Source organism: Brassica oleracea, chromosome C3 (assembly GCF_000695525.1).
Source record: "Brassica oleracea var. oleracea cultivar TO1000 chromosome C3, BOL, whole genome shotgun sequence".
NCBI lineage: Eukaryota > Viridiplantae > Streptophyta > Magnoliopsida > Brassicales > Brassicaceae > Brassica > Brassica oleracea.
Window position 1 is genome coordinate 55,705,082 of NC_027750.1, and position 21,049 is coordinate 55,726,130.

At 37.0% G+C, this 21,049-nt stretch overlaps 3 protein-coding genes and 3 pseudogenes across 5 annotated transcripts; all 6 read right to left on the reverse strand.

The window, feature by feature from the left end:
• Positions 1 to 7: 7 nt before the first annotated feature.
• On the reverse strand, positions 8 to 1,729 carry LOC106333264 (UPF0725 protein At5g63820-like). Of its 2 annotated transcripts, none has more exons than XM_013771732.1 (6): positions 1,595 to 1,729; positions 1,381 to 1,506; positions 893 to 1,097; positions 659 to 786; positions 497 to 574; positions 8 to 402 (listed from the first exon to the last, which is right to left on the reverse strand). In XM_013771732.1, exons 1-6 carry the CDS (start codon positions 1,727 to 1,729, stop codon positions 160 to 162), a joined length of 915 nt encoding a protein of 304 aa, XP_013627186.1. In that variant the 3' UTR covers positions 8 to 159. The 2 variants fall into 2 exon arrangements, with proteins under 2 accessions (XP_013627186.1, XP_013627187.1); XM_013771733.1 differs by having other exon boundaries at positions 893 to 977; positions 1,595 to 1,713.
• A 1,071-nt stretch (positions 1,730 to 2,800) lies between these two features.
• LOC106329407 lies at positions 2,801 to 5,373 on the reverse strand (annotated as a pseudogene).
• A 280-nt stretch (positions 5,374 to 5,653) lies between these two features.
• Positions 5,654 to 9,412, reverse strand: LOC106328537 (kinase suppressor of Ras 1). The gene is made up of 16 exons (XM_013766997.1): positions 9,190 to 9,412; positions 8,831 to 8,945; positions 8,672 to 8,763; positions 8,480 to 8,596; positions 8,255 to 8,309; positions 8,026 to 8,136; positions 7,822 to 7,872; positions 7,476 to 7,648; positions 7,303 to 7,410; positions 7,145 to 7,218; positions 6,850 to 7,025; positions 6,591 to 6,686; positions 6,419 to 6,499; positions 6,291 to 6,344; positions 6,076 to 6,210; positions 5,654 to 5,986 (listed from the first exon to the last, which is right to left on the reverse strand). The coding sequence occupies exons 1-16, from the start codon at positions 9,390 to 9,392 to the stop codon at positions 5,915 to 5,917; spliced, it is 1,713 nt and encodes a 570-aa protein (XP_013622451.1). The 5' UTR covers positions 9,393 to 9,412; the 3' UTR covers positions 5,654 to 5,914.
• Positions 9,413 to 15,948: 6,536 nt separating this feature from the next.
• Positions 15,949 to 18,839, reverse strand: LOC106330985 (annotated as a pseudogene).
• Positions 15,989 to 17,301, reverse strand: LOC106330984 (annotated as a pseudogene).
• LOC106328637 (serine/arginine-rich splicing factor SR45a-like) lies at positions 18,724 to 20,847 on the reverse strand. Of its 2 annotated transcripts, XM_013767118.1 has the most exons (8): positions 20,733 to 20,847; positions 20,609 to 20,631; positions 20,225 to 20,338; positions 20,105 to 20,128; positions 19,918 to 20,017; positions 19,679 to 19,828; positions 19,251 to 19,320; positions 18,724 to 19,167 (listed from the first exon to the last, which is right to left on the reverse strand). In XM_013767118.1, the coding sequence occupies exons 1-8, from the start codon at positions 20,733 to 20,735 to the stop codon at positions 18,950 to 18,952; spliced, it is 702 nt and encodes a 233-aa protein (XP_013622572.1). In that variant the 5' UTR covers positions 20,736 to 20,847; the 3' UTR covers positions 18,724 to 18,949. The 2 variants fall into 2 exon arrangements, with proteins under 2 accessions (XP_013622572.1, XP_013622573.1); XM_013767119.1 differs by lacking the exon at positions 20,105 to 20,128.
• Positions 20,848 to 21,049: the final 202 nt, after the last annotated feature.

Below are 21,049 nucleotides of genomic sequence, written 5' to 3' on the forward strand. Positions count from 1 at the left end.
TATAGATATACCAAAAGTAAATAGTTCAAAAGAGTGTTGAATACATAAAAACACCAGCATGAAACAAAACACAAAACATGAAACAAAAGAAAAGTCTGGAAAACATGACATCATAAATTATAACTGATGATAGATCATAACAAGGCAGATTACTCTTCTTCATTCTTGTTCTTTGGTTAGAGCAACCTCAAGACACATGTGCCCTGGTTTGCCATCCATGGTTTTCCTTACTACGGCACGGTGATCACCGGCCAAAGGCGTTGAAGGATCAGAGCAACACTTGTAGCTAATGTAGAAGATTGCGTTATCAGCTTTGAGCTTCTCACTCGGCTCTGTTGTGTAATCTTCCAAAGTTTCCACAACAACACTGTTGAGCTCCAAGGGTAGGTAAGCATCCAAACGCTGCAGTTACATTGTGTAAGAGACAACAAGTTTCAAGTTTTGTTGCTTTGGGAGAGAGAGAGGACAAAAAAAAAAGAAGAAGAAAAGTACATACACGATCTGCTTTGGAGAAGAAGGCGACTTCCATGAGAAGTTGAAGCCAGTCATTGTCATGCAGCTCTGATTCTGGCACCTGCGAAGGAAACCAACCTAGGTTACTAACTGAAACATATACAAGTCAAAAAAACTCCATGAATAGATCATCTGATGTTATTACCACGTAATACTTTTTACTGTCACGTTCCCTGGCTTCATCAGAAAACCATTTGGGTATTGGACCTTTGTACAACTCATGTATTCCAGGTGTGTCCTCCTCCTCCCATTCATCATCTACAGGCTCGTTAGCTGATGTCAGAAAACAGTTAGTCCACTTTTTAAAAAAGAGTTATCCATAAACTTGTGTGTTTAAAAAGCGCAGGGCCAGTCCTGATTGAATAAGAAGAAATCTTACGTATTTGTTTGATTCTGGAGGCTATGGTAAACCAGGTAATCCTAGTCCCCAACGAAATGCGGCGTCCTGCATCGCTAAACTGAGTCTGAAAAGAGCAGACAGAGCCAGTGGCCGGATCGGTTGCCTCCAAAGTTATGTAGTAGCTGAAGTACCCAGTCAGCTCGGTACTATGTTTCTCCAAGTGTTTAAACTTTAAGTTCGTTCCCTGTCAAATCGGGAAAACAAACAAAACCGAAAAATCCAGACATTAGAGAATAAAAAAAAGGAATATACAGGAATAAAATAGCAGGAATGAAAAGGAATGGTTGTTACTTATCAATTTTAAATTCTCTACCAACAAAAAAAGGAACAAAAGAGAATTATTATTCCTTGTGAATGGTGATTCTTTTTAGGAACATTAGGGAATGCATTATTCCTAACTGTTACCTGGTTACCATTCGTACCCTAAGTGATGATTAATATGATATCAGTTAGTCAGTTAGTTTTACCTTCTGAAGATTGTAGCATTGGAGTCCAATCCTACCATAGAGACCGATAACATAGTTTTTACTCCAAGTACACGGAACAAGAACTAATCTAGGCGGACGTTGTTTATTGTAATTCACATCAAAACCCTAACAAAAAAAAATTAATTTATTCTGTGAGACTCCAAAAGTAAAACGACCTTGAATTCAAAACCATATCATAAGGAATAGTACTTACAAAGGCCAGCTGCCGATTTGTCAAGCCGATAAAGAGGGGTATCGATCTCCGTACACATTCTTCACACGTTCGGACCCGCTTAGCCATTGGGGATGTTGGTAAATTTCCCAGCTCACTTGATTCTTTGTTAGCCATACCTTTTCAAACCTACACAAGCCCTTTGAAATCTCTCAAAAAAATCGTGTGCAGTACGAGACAACCGATAACGTTGGTGGTGGCTGACTTGCGGTATCTTATCTCTTATATATCAGTTGGGCTAAGCTGGGTCGAATTTTACTTAAAATTGGGCATTGGTCACCATTATCTTGTCATGTCTATTGGGCCTTCTCATCAAATAAAATACCTAATGATTCATACGGGTTCGATGCGATGTGAGGCGTTTATATATTCGTTTGGGTTGGGTTTGGATAGGATTTTTAGGATTTTCGAGTATCACAGCATACGAGTATAAAATCCGTTTGGGTATTTCTATATTTTGGATCAGATTCGAGTATTTTTAGTCCAGGTTTGGTTATTTCAAGTCGGATTTTCGGATATTTAGATTTATTTTTAGTCATTTATTTTTAGTCCAGATTCGGTTATCTAAACATCCGAAAATTTTTACTCATTTATTTTTAGTCCAGGTTATTACCACACTATGTTGCATGGAAACTCAGTCAAAAGTACGTTTCACGTTTCGGAACCGGAATCTCTCGGAAACTCACGGAAACGCATTGGAAACTCGTTTTTTTTAAATCTCGGTTTGGAAACTTAGTGGAAACTTGCGTTTCTATTTTGGAAACTCGGATTTCTATTTTGGAAACTCGCGTTTCTATTCTGTAAACGCTAGAACTTTCCATTGGTTATGATTTGATGTTATAATTTTTATTTAGTTAAACTATTTAATATTTAAGTGCTGAATTTTTTGTTATTTTGAATTTTTATATGATTTTGATGTTTAATAATGATTTATTTTCGTATGATTAAATAGAATGGCTATTTGTTTATTTGTATTATAAAATATACTAAACGTAATAAAAATGAATAAAAATTAATAAGTTACATATATATATATATAGACGTTTCTAAAACGTTTCCAAAGCAAAAAAAATCAAAAATCACGTTTCCACGGTTTCGAAACATTTCGTTTCCGCATATCCGTTTCTGTTTCCATCCGACCTAGTTACCACATCTAAATATCCGAATTATTAATTTTCTAACAATGTACGATCTAGTGTAATAGAGATCTGTATCTGCAGTTTATCCATAAGCACATGCAAGGATACATTATTTTCTCACAATGTACGAGGGCCATAACCATTTTATCCAAAGGCATATAACAATGTATAAAAAACATTATTTTCTACGTTTCCAGTACACCGATATACATGCATGATACACCTACACGTATGTATCATTATGTATACAACATACAAACATGTGTGACTCTTAACATAAATCTCACTCCTAGGCATTATACTGACATACCACGATCCACTATTAGATGACTGCAGATTCTCGAATTGCTATTAGTAGAACCTATCCATTTTTAGAACCTAAGAATCTTTATATCATACGAATAGTGATTCTATGGTGATGGCTAAAGAGAGTAATTATTATGGAGTTCTAACTTCCTATTGCAATAATAAGAACTTTAATCACTTGCATTTACATAGAACGCCATATAACAACTATCAGGATCAACTAAAGAGCATTCACAGATTCACCTACAAAATTTACTTAAGTAGATTCGCCTCATTTGCCTGATCAAGGGTGAATCCAGACATCTCCGCTAGCTCAGCCAATTCTATTTCTCCGCTTAAGACCTAAACAATAAAAGAGGTGAAACAGGAACTGGCATGTGATGGAAACAATGTAAGTAAGGATCCAGAGGTTTTACTCACCTGAGCATTTATCTATGATCCATGTCGGGAATCCTTCGATCCTAGCATCTGAACATGCCTTAAATATCTTAACTCCTTTCTTATAGCCTTCGGGAAAACACTCCACGTAGCTCCACGTAGCTCAGTAACTTTGCTGCTTCTCTTCCAAACATCTATAGATGGGAGGAAACATACATGAACATCGTAAATCAATAAAAGTACTGCTTTCAGGCAAACCGATGATGAATGAAGTGCCTACCTCTTTTTGCTCTAGGCAGTGAGAACACCAGAATGCTTCAAATACATTTTGGCTCCGATGGAGTTTAGATGTTTTGCTAGAGCAACAGCATAAGGGCTCGATGATGTAGTGATCTCTGTTGAATAGTATGGCAATTCAATGTCACCTGAGCTGCAAGACATATTGGGGTTAAACGAAACCACCACTTGATTTGACTCGTTCATCCACGGGCGGATATTTGTTAACTACTTGTTACAAAAGACTAAAAGTTGCCATCATACTCCAGCAAGAAAACTTTTGAAACTAGATTACCGTGAAGGGATTGCTTGAGCAGTACTATAGGAAGCAGTTAAGGAGGCGACTACTATGATTCCCAAGCATATCTGTAATCCCACAACTTGCTGTATCTCTTGCAACTTCACATCCTACCATATGCATGGGGCACACATAAACGTAATCTGAAGTTTAGATGCCATCTTGAGTAAGAAAGAAATAAATAAAAAATCCAAGAGAAGCCGAGACAAAGGTGTTACCTTTAAAGAGAGGAAAAATAGACTGAACGATAGGAAAGCAGACACGAGACAGTACATGCACGATGATCCCGAAAGTTTTGTGCTAAGGATATACAGGAAATATGCACTAGCAGATGCCATTGTAGTCGTGGCTGCAAACAACGCAAAACGCCCATTAGTCTTACTGACTCCAAAGGGTAGATTGCCTTCCTCATCCCCAAGCTGTGCACTTAGAGCCGTTACTAAGCCATACATAACAAATCAATCAGTGGCAGAGGAACACCTAGCAAAATGTAAAAATATCGTCACTGAGTTCAGCTTTCAAACACAATATACGTGCAATGCATTTGGAACGATTCCAGTCAATAAGACAACTCTGCAATAGCTGAAGCAGGGACAAATGAAAAGACAAAGCACTACATAGAGTGAAGTGAAGAATGCTATTAAACTTTAACAGTTCTTTCTATGCATACTAAATACTGAAGCTCCCCAATAAGGCAATACTACAGGTTGTAGCACAAATTCGAGATTCTCACAATCACATGCGAATTATTTAAACAGGATCTAATCATGCCTTAGTGATTGAATTGCTAGTTCAAGAGATCTACACGAATATAAATCTCATATTCTAGACTCAGGACTACCCATATGCATTCAATCTCCACAATTCAACAATGGAGCAACGTGAATCAAAATAAAGCGATGGATGATACTAACCAAAAACAACTGCATAATCGCTGTTTACGACATCGCCGCAAGTACCACCACCAACAGGGCAAAAGGCATCGGAGCCAGTGAGCTTGAGGTAAGTCAAGTACGCGGTGTCTAACATCCCAATACCGCCGAGTACGGTGAACCAGTTGTATCTCGGACTGTTAATAAATACTTCACTTGTGGACGACGATGAGGAGGAAGACAACGACTGAGCCGAATCTACAGCATCCTCCGGATCTGATGACGAACATTTGATCGAAAATCTCCGTTCAGAGACCTAATCACAGAAGAGACAAATGACAGTGAGAAGGAATTTACCTCGAAGCGTCTCGGATAAAGAGTTGACGATGAAGGAGGAAGCTCACGGAAGCTGAAACGAAACTGAGGAGACGATACACAGACAAACCTCGCCATCGTCGTCGTCGAACTATCGATACTCCACCATTGTTATTGTTAAACGCTTAACTTCATCTTCGCTTCCACCATCTCAGCCACTTGTTTCATTACTGGGCCTAAGGCCCATTATATGATCTCATTTGGATCCATTATTAGCTCAGAGTTGGGCCTATTAAGAGTCGTACGTTGCTAACCAGTCCATACCATTTTGGCGTATGAGCTAGCTCAAGCAGGATATCGATATCTTGATGTTAAGACAGCAGAGGAGTTTAGAATCGGACAGATAAATAATGTACATGTTCTCAACATAAGTTTTTTTTCTGTCTAAATGGCACTCTACCAGAAAAATAAGATCACTAGTTTCACTCGACCTCAGAGAAAGTAATGTAGTCACAACATAATTTCATAGCCGCTCAATGATTCTTCTCAAAAAAGAACTCTGAAGTAAGAAGTGAGGCTCTAGGAAAATACTCTACAGTTATACAGAGATCCCTCACATAAAAAACAAAAAACTATACAAAGCAAGATGAGAGCTGAGAGCTGAGCTCTATTCAGACCGATCAAACTTTCAAGTTTTCAGCATCTACTTGAGAATATATCAATGGTGGCCTTTTCTTAGACCTGAGAAGTATCCACTACGTTTACCCTTTTGGTGCTCCTCATCTCCAACCTGGTGGTTTCATGTCATATTGTTGCAATTGTCAGACTCAGCTTTAGTAATGGTTTTACTTGAGCGGTGAGAATTATAAAAGCAGTTACCTCATGGAGTAGTTGCGTAACCATTTCTTTAATTTCTGCAAAATCTGGTCTTTGAGCTGGGTCTTGTTGCCAGCATTTCTCAAGAAGTTCAGTCAGTTTTGGGTGCGTTTGCTTCGGGATCTTCGGTCGAAGTCCCTGTACAAGAACTCATAATCATTGTACAAATACCTCATGAAGTACAAGGAGAATAAATGTGCAAGTCTTGACAAACATACCTTTTGGACAACACCAACAGCTGCTTGCAGTGGAGTCAAGCAAGAATATGGGAACTGTTTTTCATTAAACGTGTTTAGTAACTTCTACCATTCAAACTCTGAGAGAGACAAACAAAAAGAGGGCTTACCTCTCCAGTCAAAAGTTCCCACAGCACGATCGCGTAACTGAAGACATCTGCTCTGTGATCATAAGGTTTGTGCTCAATGACCTGAGTTCAGAAAGTGTATGGTCAAAATTGAGAAACAGCCAAAACTCTCCACAGATATGTCATTAGATGCAACCAAAGAAGTGCTTCATACCTCAGGAGCCATCCATCTGTAAGTCCCAGTTTCAGCTGTCATGACCCCTGACTGAGTCTGTACTCTCGCAACCCCAAAATCAGCAACCTTGACGACCTGTTCAAAGTTTTACACAACCTAAAGAACTGTAACTCTCTTCTAGTAAAATGAAAATAAACATTTGTCGGATTTCAAGAATTAAGAAGATGAAAGACTACATAACCAGCGAATAAAGAATGCTGATACACTATATGATTAGTGTCCAAATAATGAAACTTACATCATGTTCGTCCATAAGAAGATTAGCGGTCTTGAGGTCTCGGTGAATAATATTGTTTTGATGCAAATAGTTCATTCCTTTCGAAACATCAAGTGCCACTTTGAGCAAAGACTGAAGTTTAAACACTCCTTTCTGTTTGTGAAGAAAATCATATATGCTCCCCCGAGCCATGAACTCTGATACAGAATAGATCAAAATCAATCGACTATGAAAGTCAAAACTAGCAAGATAAGTGTAATGGGGAACTACAACGCAATAAGCTAGCCTCATTGTCCTGCTATGACAACATTCTCACCTGTCACAATGCATAGGTTCGGAGAACGTGTACATGCACCGATAAACTGGACAACGTTTTTGTGCCTTACTTTTCTGTAACAACCATCCCCGGAGAACAATCAGCATCTATAATATGCATTGTAGCATGAGCGAGAATGAGAATCAAGTGCAGCATACCTCATTATATACACTTCCTGAGAAAACTCTCGGAGCATTTCAGTATTTACACGCTCAGGTTTTAGGATTTTGATAGCTACTTCTTGACTGCAATAGGTTCCTTTATACCTGCATAGACATAAAAGAATTATATATGTATCTCATCTTCCCAGTATTTTGAAGGATAAACTCACAGTTCCCCGTATGATCCACATGCCACTTTCTTTTCAATTTTGAGCTGCTTCATGTCAATCTCCCACTCATCAGTTCCATCCGTAGGTATCTCAACACAGGCGGGTAGAAGCTCGTTAGTGGACTTGTCATGCTCAAAGAAAGTAATAGACTTTTGCCTTGAACTAGGTTGATCCTGCAGAGCAGTCAGTGTGGAAGATGGAGAGATGATAAGTATCAAAAAATTGATGTAAAATGTAGCAACAAAACATCAGCACAACGTCACACAAAAGCATCATTTGCATTTTCAGAATTCAAATTGAGGATGAAGATAAGACTAGCTAATGACAGTATATATATAAAATATACCTTAAGCTTCAGTATCTCCTTCTTCAATGCATCTTTTAAACCTTTTGTTTCCTGTATAAGCAAATCTCAAACAGTTTAGTGATGACAGGGACAGGAAGGTTAGCAATTGTCATTATCTTTGCTAAGCCATTCTCTTAAGACATCACTGGCAAGTAGTATGATGTTTTTGAAAAATATTGTCAATTCATAAAACGAAAATCATACCTCCTGGGACCAACCATCAACAACGAAAACATCCAGAGAGAAACCATCCGCAGTAGAGAAAGCGTGAGCTTCTTGAATGTTCAATCCAAGTTCACCAAGCAGGGCAGTTAACTAGAAGAAACAAAGACGTTTCTCGCTCAGACAATGGCATAATGAGAAAAAGAATCATGAAAGTCTAGTGGAAGTGTGACTAAAATTTTATGCAAAGAAACAAAAAAAATTCACATACCTGACTGAGGAGTTTCGGCTTGTCAATGGTTGAAAAAGTGATCTCGTGCATCGGTCTATAAAATAGGCAGCAAAGGACATATCACCACACATGGTTCTGTAAGAATCTAAGGCTAATACGACAAAACATGAGACCACTATTTCATGCTACAAAGTAGCTCTCTTTCATTATATGCAGACAAGGCTGGAGCAAATGCAATATGACTTCAGATATTCAAACTCTCACCGAGAATTAGGAAAATGTGCATTGACAGCACTATCATCATCTTCGGCATGATGTTTATAAGCTTGTGTAAACGCCTCAAAATTCGGAGAAGAACCAAAAGTTGGAGGCGCAAGAACCCTTTTAAACAAGAAGCAAGTAAACAGTCATAAAAGGAGAAAAACGTCAAAAGATCAGACAGAACTTGATCCTTGCCTGCTAGAGTGGTATGAGCTTTGAGCATCTTCCCTCACAGCAGGATCTGAAGCATCAGTGTCAGTAGAATGTCCATTGAGTGATGGAGAAACCTGTAATAAAGACCAACACAAACCAATTAAGTACGCCAAAGAGTTCAGTATCATGCTTTTCGATTACCTGGACACAACGAACTTCAAAAACAGGTCTAGTAGCAGGATCTTCAGCCAATTTGAGCAATCTCTGATGAGTGAGTACATCTTCAGCTCTCTCAACATTTACATCCATAGCATATCTTCACACCAAACACAAAAAGTAAAACATTGAAACAGGACAAGAAGCATTCAAAGTATATCACTTTACTTCAGACAATAAGATTACAAAAAATCCAACTCAGAAGAGACAGCAGAACTTATCATGATTGACCCAAGAACAGTTTAAGCATTCAAAGTATAACACTTTACTTCGGACAACAAGATTACAAATCAAGTTGAGATGAGAGACAGAACTTAGCATGAGTGATCTAAGAACAGAGTTACCGAGCAGGGAGACGATTGAAATGGAGCCAGAGGTGATCATCGAAATCAGGGAGGTTAGCTTCTTCGTAATTAGACTCCTGGATTCTCTGCAGGACGTCACCGTACACCTCCAGTTTCATACGCTGCTGCCTAGGGTTCTCCTTAGTTACCGACACGACGGCTCTGCTTCCGCAGCTCTCCTCCGTCTCGTCTTTGATCGCCATCCGGATCCAGAAAGCACGAACGAAAAGGTGGGAATGATCCAAAGATTCAAGTAGGCCTGTTCAATATGCTAAAACCGAACCAAACCGAACCGAAATAGACATTATGGTTTAATTTTGGTATATACCATATAAACCGAATGGATATAATTTTATAAAAACAGTAGGATTTGGATATGGTTTGGTATATAACCGAATAAACCGAACAAACCCGATTAAAAGTAGAAACATGTAAATATGTATCTATTTTATAATAATACATGAAAATCTATTTGTTACATAAGTTAAATTTGTGTTAATAAATATTATCATAATTTTATAGTAATAAAGAACCTTAATTTGTAAAACACTTGAACTATAATTAAATAACAATACATCGCAATTCAGAAATCTTATTTTCTAAGTCTTCTTTTGATATTTTTGTTTTTTTTTAGTCTTCACTAAACTAATACGAAGATTATAAATTTGATGGACAATAATCAATGAAAAATTTTCACAATTTTTTTCTTATCTGTAAACTAACAAAGTTTCATGTTCAATTGAAAATATATGACTTTAATGAACATTAAATATGGAAGAGTGGAAAAACTTTTCTTTCATGTTTCATATTTCTGTTTTGTTTCATATTTTTATTTTCAAAATTTCAAGCTTTGATTTTAGTTATAGATTTGATTATTTTATTTGATGGTAGAAGCATTTTTACTTTTTTGTTCATTTATTTGAACATGTAATATATTTTTAATAAATGACTGTGTTGACAATATGACTCTAAAATTCATATAATACGATCTCAAACTAAATAATTATATTTTTTTGGTATAAAACCGAATAAACCAAAAACCGATGGTATATAAACCGAACCGAACCGAAGTAAATATAGATTTAGAATGGTAGTTATATTTTACTAACTGAAATACCGAAAACCGAAAAAATAAACCTAAACCGAACTGATATCCAGATTGAACACCCCTAGATTCAAGTAAAGCTGGTGAAGAGATGAGAGAGAGAGGGAGAGGGTGAGTTCCTTCCGAGGAAGCTTGGTTGAAAAGCCAGGGAGTACATGAACGCTTGGTTGTGTTACACGTAGGGACTGTCCACGTCATCATGTGGTGTCCTTCTTCTTTTTTTTTTTTTTTTTTAATTTCTTAATGGATAATGGGCAGTTTTTTTTTTCAAATATAAAATGTATGGTGATAATGATGTACAGAATAAAAAGGAGACGATGTTAATTCCGGTTGATGATAAATTAGGTGGATACTGTTCAAACATCATATCTTATATTTAAATTTATATATATAAGTGTTGTTGATATGTATATTAAATTAAATTAAATTTATAGTATATGAAAAAGACTAGAATAAACTATTTTTGTTTACGACACAAGTTTTTAGATTGTAAACAACTCCTTAACATTACGTTTTCATACTATACTATTATTTTTGCAATCCTGTTTTGTCCGTTTCTCCACAAATGAATTTCACATCAAAATGATAAATGCAATGTATTGTTTTTCGCTACTTTATTCTGCGACATTTTTTTGTGTTAACATTTTATTTTGTGATATCATATTAAGAAAATTACCTAGAATGACCTATTTTTTATAAAAGCAGGGTGTCACAATTTTTTCACAAAGGGATTAGAGAGACTACTAATCAGAAATGTCTATCAAAAGTAGCATCCTCAATGATGAGATTATGTATTCTTTACATGGCAACTCTTCCAAAGGTTTTTTTTTTTTTTAAACACTGAATCAATTCATTACTAGGGTAAAACCCAAGAATTCAAACATAGTTTTGAAACAATTAGGTGTTAGGGAAAAACAGAGGAAACCAAAATAAGAAAGGCTGGGTAAGGTTACGTAGCAGCTTCTTTGTTCAGAAGAGAACGAAGCTATGAGGGACCATTTTGCTAATAATTTAACACTATAATTACAATTCTATGTCATTAAAAGAATATCCAGATATTAATGATAGCATCCAATAAAAATCATTAAAATAAGGAAAATAAAAAATGAAAAAACACACGGAACCCACCTAAAACATTTATCGGAGAAAAAAAAAACAAATGGATCATCATTGTTTCCTGTAAAAAGAAATTAATATATTCTAATATTTACCTTTACTGATTAAATCAATAAATATAAATAATACAAAAACTATAAAATTCACTCCATCTAATTAAACTACAAACAACACAACTATGGAGGTTGGGTTGTAGCTTTAAGATATATGCTGTAAAATTTAGTTTACAATTTTTTTTGTTATAGATATATCGGTTATAATTGTAAAAATTAAATAGACTACTTCAAGGGGAGGAAGAGTTCCAGAAAATATCAAAATTGTAAATACATTATCTTATATAAAAATATCTAATTTTATAGTTAACAAATTTGACCAAAAAAAAAAAAAAATCTTCATTTTGCAATCGTAGATTAAAATATAGTATCTCTCTAAAGCCAAAAGAAAAAAGATAAGATAAAAATAATACGGAGAGAGGCCTAATGATTAAAATAAGCCTATTAATTTTCAATCCTAACGCAACAAAGGAATGTTTGTTAAGACCGTGTGGCCCATATTCGGTTGGTGTATCTCCAAATTACATAAAACTTCTTTACAGTCTAAATGTCTTAACACACAGGTAACTTTTTTTTCACAAATGATCGAAATAGTCGTTTGACAAAGTGAATCCTTTTGACTATATCCACTAGGTATCGGTAATTAGGTCGGGGACGGATCCGGATATCCAAAAAATATAAAATACCCGAATCCGGATCCGTCGGATCCATGGATTTGATATCGGATCCGGATTTGTAGTTTTCAGATATCCAGATTTCGGATATCCGTCTTTATATTCTATTATCTGCGGATATCCGTAAAAATAATTATTTTTTTAAAAGATACTATTTAAAAAATAATAATATATAAATTAAATATTTATACAAGATTTATAAATAAATATATGTATATATGTGTCTATAATATGTAATAATTAAAATATAATATTATAAAATTAATTTATGTATAAATATTATTATATAAAATATAAATATTAATGAAATTTAAAAATTCAATATGTTTTAAAAATACGGATCCGAACCTAAAAATTAAGATATCTGGATCCGGATTCAGTTTCGATGGATCCAAGATTTTACTATCCGGATTCAGATCCCGGCACTCCGGAAATTTTATTTTCGGAGCGGATCTCGGACAATAAGTTTCAGGCCTATTGATAATCATAAAAAAATGTTTATTATGAATAATTGAAAACATTATCCGATACTAAAAATATCAAGAAAAAACAATAAGAAGGGAATATTACACAGCTGTGAAAAGAAGCATGCTGACATGGCAAAAACCAATCAACTGGTCAATGATTGGTCACTGATTTTCTTCCACCAGTTCATGCTGACCTTCTTTTCACGTCATGCTTTGTTGTTATATGTTTTTTTGGGTGCAACTGTTGTTATATGTTTACACTTGCATATTTATCACAATAACAATATGAATCGTAACGATAACAATCACAGATGAATATGCAAGAAGAGTTACTATTAGTTCGACACAATTGGTATCTTCTCTATATTGGGTATATAAACAATTGGAATCTTCACTCGGACCGTGATGGTGCCTTGGTGACCCTACGGTGTCCACAAAGGTACTTCAAGATCCTTGTCCGAGACCTACTATTGGAGATAAGTCCCTCCATACACTTGCTTAAGTTTCATCCCTGCCAATCAAATATCATTTAGAAAGAAAGAAACCAAACACTGCGGACTACCAAAAAATGCAGACACAGATGAGGAAAGAAAGCTACAAAGAGTATACAGTTAACGAAATGAATACAGTTATTAAATCAATAGCGAATGAATACAGTTATTGAATCAAAATCGAGTTAATCTATTTGAAGCTCTTAAGCTTTGTTCATTTTGTTTTTCTAAGTATTTTTGTGGAATCTATTTCTTAGGGAACGTCTAGGTCTCTGTCTTTGTTTGGATTCACTTAGTTTAGACTTGTGGTGTAATCAAAAAATACTTTTGCAATCTTTTGTATCAACAATCGACTCATTCAAGTTTGTTAATTTTTGATATTCTTGTTATCTAGAGCCCTTGATAGTTTGGTGCTTTGTATCATTTTATTATCTTATTTTTTTTATGTTTATTTGAGAAAAAAATCATTCGGTCTTTACTAATAATTTCTAATGGTTTTCCAAAAGATTTTTCGGTCGGAGTTCTTCAAAATTACTTGTATAAATTATTAAGATTTTTTTATAAAAAAAAATTGCTTCAAAAAAAAGAATTTTTTTGAAAGGAGAAACAAGAAGGATGCAAAGATCCCAAAAAGCAAAAGATCCAACAGTTGAAAAATGTTTCTTTTGAGATCCAAGGGCTAAAAACATGCATGCCAGGCACAAATGATAGTTCTCTTCTCTCTTTTATATAAAACACACAAAGGCTCTTTCATCGCCCATCGAACCCAAATTTAGAGAGAAAGTCTTCATTTCTTATTAAATTTGTCAAGTAATGACATTTGTATCGTTTTCACAGAGCCTGTTACCGTGGTCGAAGAGGAAGGGTTCTTATATGAAGTCAGATATTTCTCCAGTAAGATCTCTCTCTCCCGATACATTTCTCTCTTAACCGATCTATTTAAAAATAATGGCTAATAATGTCAGAGGATAAGACATACGTCTTCTGGAACATGGACGACTACCCAATCCCTGATGGCGTCGCTCCTCTTGACGTTGTCCGTAACATCAAATCAGCTCTTCATCGAATAGGCTTTCCTTGGTGGTTGATTGAGACCAGGGCCTATGGTCAGGACGACCAAATCCATGACTATTACAGGGCCTAGGGTGACAGTTCGTCTGATGCTATCAAAATACCTATAGAGATGATTATTAACATCGCAACGCTGTGGTACCGTGAAGCGTCCAACTTTGTGGTGATTGCCAAACTTACACCCAAGAGCCAGCTGCGCAGGGTTCTCGATCGAGAAATAACGTTGCCGCCTTTATAGACTCGCCTGATAACACCGCGCTAAGTTATGTAGACTCGCTTGCTAATTCCATGCAAGTTATTGGTGGAATGGAAAGGCCATCATGTCATGTTCATGGAAGTCTAGTTGGTGCGGATGTTTTTGGGTGGACGATAGCCTATAAGCCGTTCACTGATGACAAGGAGGAGGATGCTTACTCATGTCATTAGTCATTTCATTGATATTTTTTGTTTTCTGTCAAAAATTTTACCTAGTATTATTAGCGACCGTTTGCTCAAGGAGATTGATACACTTGGACTCTTTGCAACACCACGACGCATTTATTGACTACACGAGCTAAGAACAGATCCACAATCTATTATCTATAATTAATACCCTATCCGTTTCACTTTATATAGTTTTAGATTTTTTCACAAAAAAAAAAAAAAAATTATTAAATTTATTATTTCACTCCTAATTAATATATTAATTTCTTTGATTATTTTAATTAGTAAACTACAATAATAAAGGTAAATTTGAAAAAATAACAAATAAATGTATTGAAAACATAAAACAATACTTAGATGAAGCAAAATTTTGAACTCTAGAACTACAATCAATCCAAAACGGAGGGAATGATTTATAGCTAGTTTTTCTTTGTCTATTTACACATTGCTAGAAACTTCCAGTACTAAGGTAGTTGATGTGGTAAGGGCAAGCCCTCTTTAGCGCAAAAGGCACTAGAAGGAAGACTGTGACCAACCATCACTACCATGAATATAACATAACATTATATTAGATCGGTCAGCTTTGACTTCGATTGTTTAATGTTTTATTACAAACACGGTTCGAACCTATGGCTCTAAAACCACCTGGAGCCGCCTTTTCTTTGGGTAGGTTGGTCAAAAAACGAGAACTAAAGATAAAACAATGCTTCTTCTTCTTTTTTTCTAATAACAATGCTTTGTTGTTGTTATAGGTTTTCTTGCAATAGTATATCTGATTTGAATCGTAACGATAACAATCACAAATGATAAATCCGACCGGGAATAACCAAACCTGGATTAAAAATATCTGAACCCGACCCAAAGTATAGAAATACCTGAATGAGTTTTACTCCTATACCGTAATACCCAAAAATTCAAAATATCTGATCCGAACCTGAACGGATATTTGAACGCCTCACATCGCATCAAACCCGTAAGAATCATTAGGTATTTAATTTGATGAGAAGGCCCAATAGACATGACAAGATAATGGTGACCAATGCCCAATTTTAAGTAAAATTCGACCCAGCTTAGCCCAACTGATATATAAGAGATAAGATACCGCAAGTCAGCCACCACCAACGTTATCGGTTGTCTCGTACTGCACACGATTAGATCCGAGATCTTCTGAGAGATTTCAAAGGGCTTGTGTAGGTTTGGAAAGGTATGGCTAACAAAGAATCAAGTGAGCTGGGAAATTTACCAACATCCCCAATGGCTAAGCGGGCCCGAATGTGTGAAGAATGTCTACTGGGGAATTTACCAACATCCCCAATGGCTAAGCGGGTCCGAACGTGTGAAGAATGTGTACGGAGATCGATACCCCTCTTTATCGGCTTGACAAATCGGCAGCTGGCCTTACCTCTGTTGTTCTTTTCTGGGAGCAGGAGATCGTGAGCCCCTGATGCAGATATCAAACCATCTCAAGAGTGTAATTTCCACTTCATTGTGTTGTGCAAAACCATGACTGTCTCCAACAGAATCTCTCTACTATTTTAATGATGATGATGATGATCAATCACAACCTCAAATCAACAAATAAGTTCTTGAATTCCTTTGTCAAGACACCTAAACACAGGTCATTTCAAGCCACTGGATTGATGATACCTTTTCTCTGGGCTTCTTCCACCACCAGGTGAATGGTCGCGTCTTGGTGACTTCCTTTCATCACGAGGTGAATTGTGGCGTCTTGGTAACCAACGGTGTCCAGAATCATCAGGATCGTCGTGCTTCCCTCGACTGCTATGGCCATCTCCGTCTTTTTCTACAACCGAAAAGAGTGCAGAACAGTTAGAAACCTTTTCAGTTGTCAAAGGGACTCGATAACTTTTGATAGAGGCTTCAAAAGTGCTCACTTACCATCGTCTTTGGAGCGTTTCAAGCCAATATATTGTCCTGGGGTGGGAGTTCTAGGGCGCTTTCTATGGGACTTGAAGATAACACAAAGTACATCAAACTCATGTAATGGACACAAACTACAAGTTACGAAAAGCCACTGAATGAATCCTAGGCTGAACCGAAGAACAGTCAACTAATAGTTGTTAGTGCCTCTTTTGACTAGTTAAGAGTTGAGGCAATAGTTGCTTTATGATTAGTTGGATCAGATCATTTGGAACATGATCAAACTATGTTTCACTTAGTGACTGTTGCCAATATATTCAATACTTATTGCATCAGCACCAGAAGCAGTAGAGCATGAATTTTTTGTTACCTTTTCGACTTTTATGTATCTGCCATCTAGTAAAGTTTTGTTGAGATACTTAATGCAGCATCTCTAAGACTATCCATTGTAACAAAGGCATAACCACGAGACTCACGGGTGTGCGGGTCCAGCATTAGAACGCAGGACGCAACCTGTGGTAATGAAAATCACTTAACAACATGAGTAATGATTCTATGTTAAAAAAAAACGCAGAGCGAAACATACTAATCAGGAAGGAGGATCAGGGTTTAGATGCTTATCACATTTCCTTGCTTGGAGAAATGTGCTTCAAGATCCTTGTCAGTGACTTTTGTGGATAGGCCGGTCACGTAGAGAGTGTTACCAGGGTTTTCAATTTCAGACCTACCTCTGTTGTTCTTTTCTGGGAGCAGGAGATCGTGAGCCCCTGATGCAGATATCAAACCATCTCAAGAGTGTAATTTCCACTTCATTGTGTTGTGCAAAACCATGACTGTCTCCAACAGAATCTCTCTACTATTTTAATGATGATGATGATGATCAATCACAACCTCAAATCAACAAATAAGTTCTTGAATTCCTTTGTCAAGACACCTAAACACAGGTCATTTCAAGCCACTGGATTGATGATACCTTTTCTCTGGGCTTCTTCCACCACCAGGTGAATGGTCGCGTCTTGGTGACTTCCTTTCATCACGAGGTGAATTGTGGCGTCTTGGTAACCAACGGTGTCCAGAATCATCAGGATCGTCGTGCTTCCCTCGACTGCTATGGCCATCTCCGTCTTTTTCTACAACCGAAAAGAGTGCAGAACAGTTAGAAACCTTTTCAGTTGTCAAAGGGACTCGATAACTTTTGATAGAGGCTTCAAAAGTGCTCACTTACCATCGTCTTTGGAGCGTTTCAAGCCAATATATTGTCCTGGGGTGGGAGTTCTAGGGCGCTTTCTATGGGACTTGAAGATAACACAAAGTACATCAAACTCATGTAATGGACACAAACTACAAGTTACGAAAAGCCACTGAATGAATCCTAGGCTGAACCGAAGAACAGTCAACTAATAGTTGTTAGTGCCTCTTTTGACTAGTTAAGAGTTGAGGCAATAGTTGCTTTATGATTAGTTGGATCAGATCATTTGGAACATGATCAAACTATGTTTCACTTAGTGACTGTTGCCAATATATTCAATACTTATTGCATCAGCACCAGAAGCAGTAGAGCATGAATTTTTTGTTACCTTTTCGACTTTTATGTATCTGCCATCTAGTAAAGTTTTGTTGAGATACTTAATGCAGCATCTCTAAGACTATCCATTGTAACAAAGGCATAACCACGAGACTCACGGGTGTGCGGGTCCAGCATTAGAACGCAGGACGCAACCTGTGGTAATGAAAATCACTTAACAACATGAGTAATGATTCTATGTTAAAAAAAAACGCAGAGCGAAACATACTAATCAGGAAGGAGGATCAGGGTTTAGATGCTTATCACATTTCCTTGCTTGGAGAAATGTGCTTCAAGATCCTTGTCAGTGACTTTTGTGGATAGGCCGGTCACGTAGAGAGTGTTACCAGGGTTTTCAATTTCAGACCTATCAATCCAAGGATCATTAGATGAACACAGAAACCAAACACTGCAGAGTGCAGACTACAAAACAATGCAGTCTCAGATGGGGAAAGAAAGCTAGAGCTAACCTCCCATGCCTCGTTGATGGGGATATAGGCCTTGGCAAAGGTCTTCTGGACCTAGACCTATTCCTCGGTATGGACCTGAATTTGGATCTAAACGTGGATATGATCAGGGACCTGAGTTGTTTCTTTCGGGGTGCAGGAGATCGTGTGCCCCTGTTGCAGAAATCAAGCAAAATACAGTACAATACTCTGCTTCCAAACAATCTCAAGATTATAATCAAATAGAAATTATAATTCACTCATAAAAAAACAAAGTAGCATAGAGAAGCTATTACATTGTAAGTTTCACATTCACTGTGTTCTGCAGCATACATAAGAGAAAAAAGACACAAAGCCATTACTGTCCCCAAACAGAATCTCTGTACTATTTAAATATAATAATGATCAATCATACAATCTAAATCAACACAGAAGTTCTTAAATGCCTTCGTCAAGAGACTTAAACAGGTCATCTCGAGCCACGAGGTTGATACCTTCTCTCGGACCTTCTCTCTGGGCTTCTTCCACGAGGAGAGTAAGACCGATCTCTTCTAGAGCTTCTTCCATGATCACGAGGTGACCTCCTTCCATGATCACGAGGTGATAAGTCGCGTCTTGGTGGTGACCTACGGTGTCCAGAATCATCACGATCGTAGTGCCTCCCTCGACTGCTACGGCTATCTCGGTCTTTTCCACAACAACAAAAAAAAAATGCAGAATAGTTAGAAACCTTCAAAAACTTATAATATAGGCTTTAAGTGTTCACTTACCATTGTCTCTGGAGCTTTTTAAGCCAAGATAGTGGCCTGGGGTGGGAGTTCTCGGGCGCTTTCTTCGGGACTGAAGATAACACAAAGTACATAAAGCTCATGTAAATGGGACGCATACTTCAAGTTACAAAAAGCCACTGTACACTCAAGGAAACAAGATGAATCCTTTGACTAATAGTTGTTGATACTTGATAATGTCCTTTGATTACTTGAGAGTTGAGGGCAATTTAATTGCTTTTGATTAGTTGATTTGGAATGACCAAGTTGTGTTCACTTAAATGTGATGTTGGGTAAGGTTGAGTATCATCTCTGATTGTTGCCAACACTTAGCTTGATGCAATATTTTTTTCTGTTATTAAGTTGTTATTAAGTTAAACAAACAAAGAAATCCAACTTATCGTAACCAGTAGAGCAAGAACTTTAGTTACCCTTTCGACAGTTATGTATCGGCCTTCTAGTACAGAATGGTTGAGATACTTAATGCACCGCTCAGCGTCTTTAACACTATCCATCGTGACAAAGGCAAAACCACGAGACTCGCGGGTGCGCGGCTCCAGCACTAGAACGCAGGACGCAACCTGTGGGAATGAAACCACTTAACAGCATGAGTAATGATGATTGTATGCTAAAAAGGATTAATAAGGAAGGAGAATCAGAGTTTTATCACCTTTCCTTCCTTGGAGAAATATGCTTCAAGATCCTTTTCTGTGACTCTTGTTGATAAGCCGGTCACATAGAGAGTGGTACCAGGGTTTTCAATTTCAGACCTATCAATCAAATATCATTTTAGACAAAGAAAAAAAGAAACCAAAATTTGGAGACTCAGATGGGGAAAGAAAGCTACTAGAGATAACCTTCCACGGCTTCTTGACCTCGACCTAGAAAGAGTAGCGTAAACAAAAGATGATTGATTACCAATAAACTACCAAACTGCAGTGAAATGAGAAACCCATAAACTCAACGCAAGAACTAACCTTCCACGGTTTCTTGATGGAGATACATGCCTTGGCAAAGATCTTGACCTCGGCCTGGACCTGGACCTAGATCTTGGTTGTTCTTTTCGGGGTGGAGGAGGAGATCGTGAGTCCCTAATGCAGAAATCAAATGTAAAGGGTTACACACAAATGTGCTTAGCTGTAACACTTGTCACTAAAAGACTTCTTACTTCAAATAATCATCTAGCTAAGCTACAAGGCATCATTAACACAAAAATTAGATCTTTAAAAAGTCAAAATCTCCAAAACATGTTCCGTCAGCTTCAGATCCTAACGAAAGTAATGCAATTCAACACTGTATGAAGAAAGAGAACGACTTTATAGTGAAGAGCCATGAAAAGAAACTTGAATTGAATCTCTAACCTTTCTTCGTTGGGAGAATCCGCCTGCAAAAACAAACAATGTAATCACCTCAATTTCAAGCAAAACGAAGATCAAGAACGAAGATGACGATTGATTTGAGAGTAACTACAATTACAAAGCTCACCATTGCGAGAGAAACGAGTAGAGAGAAACTCTGTCTCAGGTTGCGATCGAGACGAGAGAGAGATGATTAGGGTTTTACTGTAAATTCAACATTTTGAATCTTTCAATCACACGATTTAGTAATTGCCTGTGGCAAGACTCACGTTTATTATGGTGCATTCCGCAACAAAATTGGTAGTCAATCCGGTTTGGTCTAGCTCATTCTTTTCGCCCGGTTCGATTTAGTTTTCTCTGCATTTTCGTTTGTATACCGGAAATTGTCGTCGAATGAACCAGATATCTGCATATGAATTTTCTGGTTTAGTTCGGTTAAAGAGA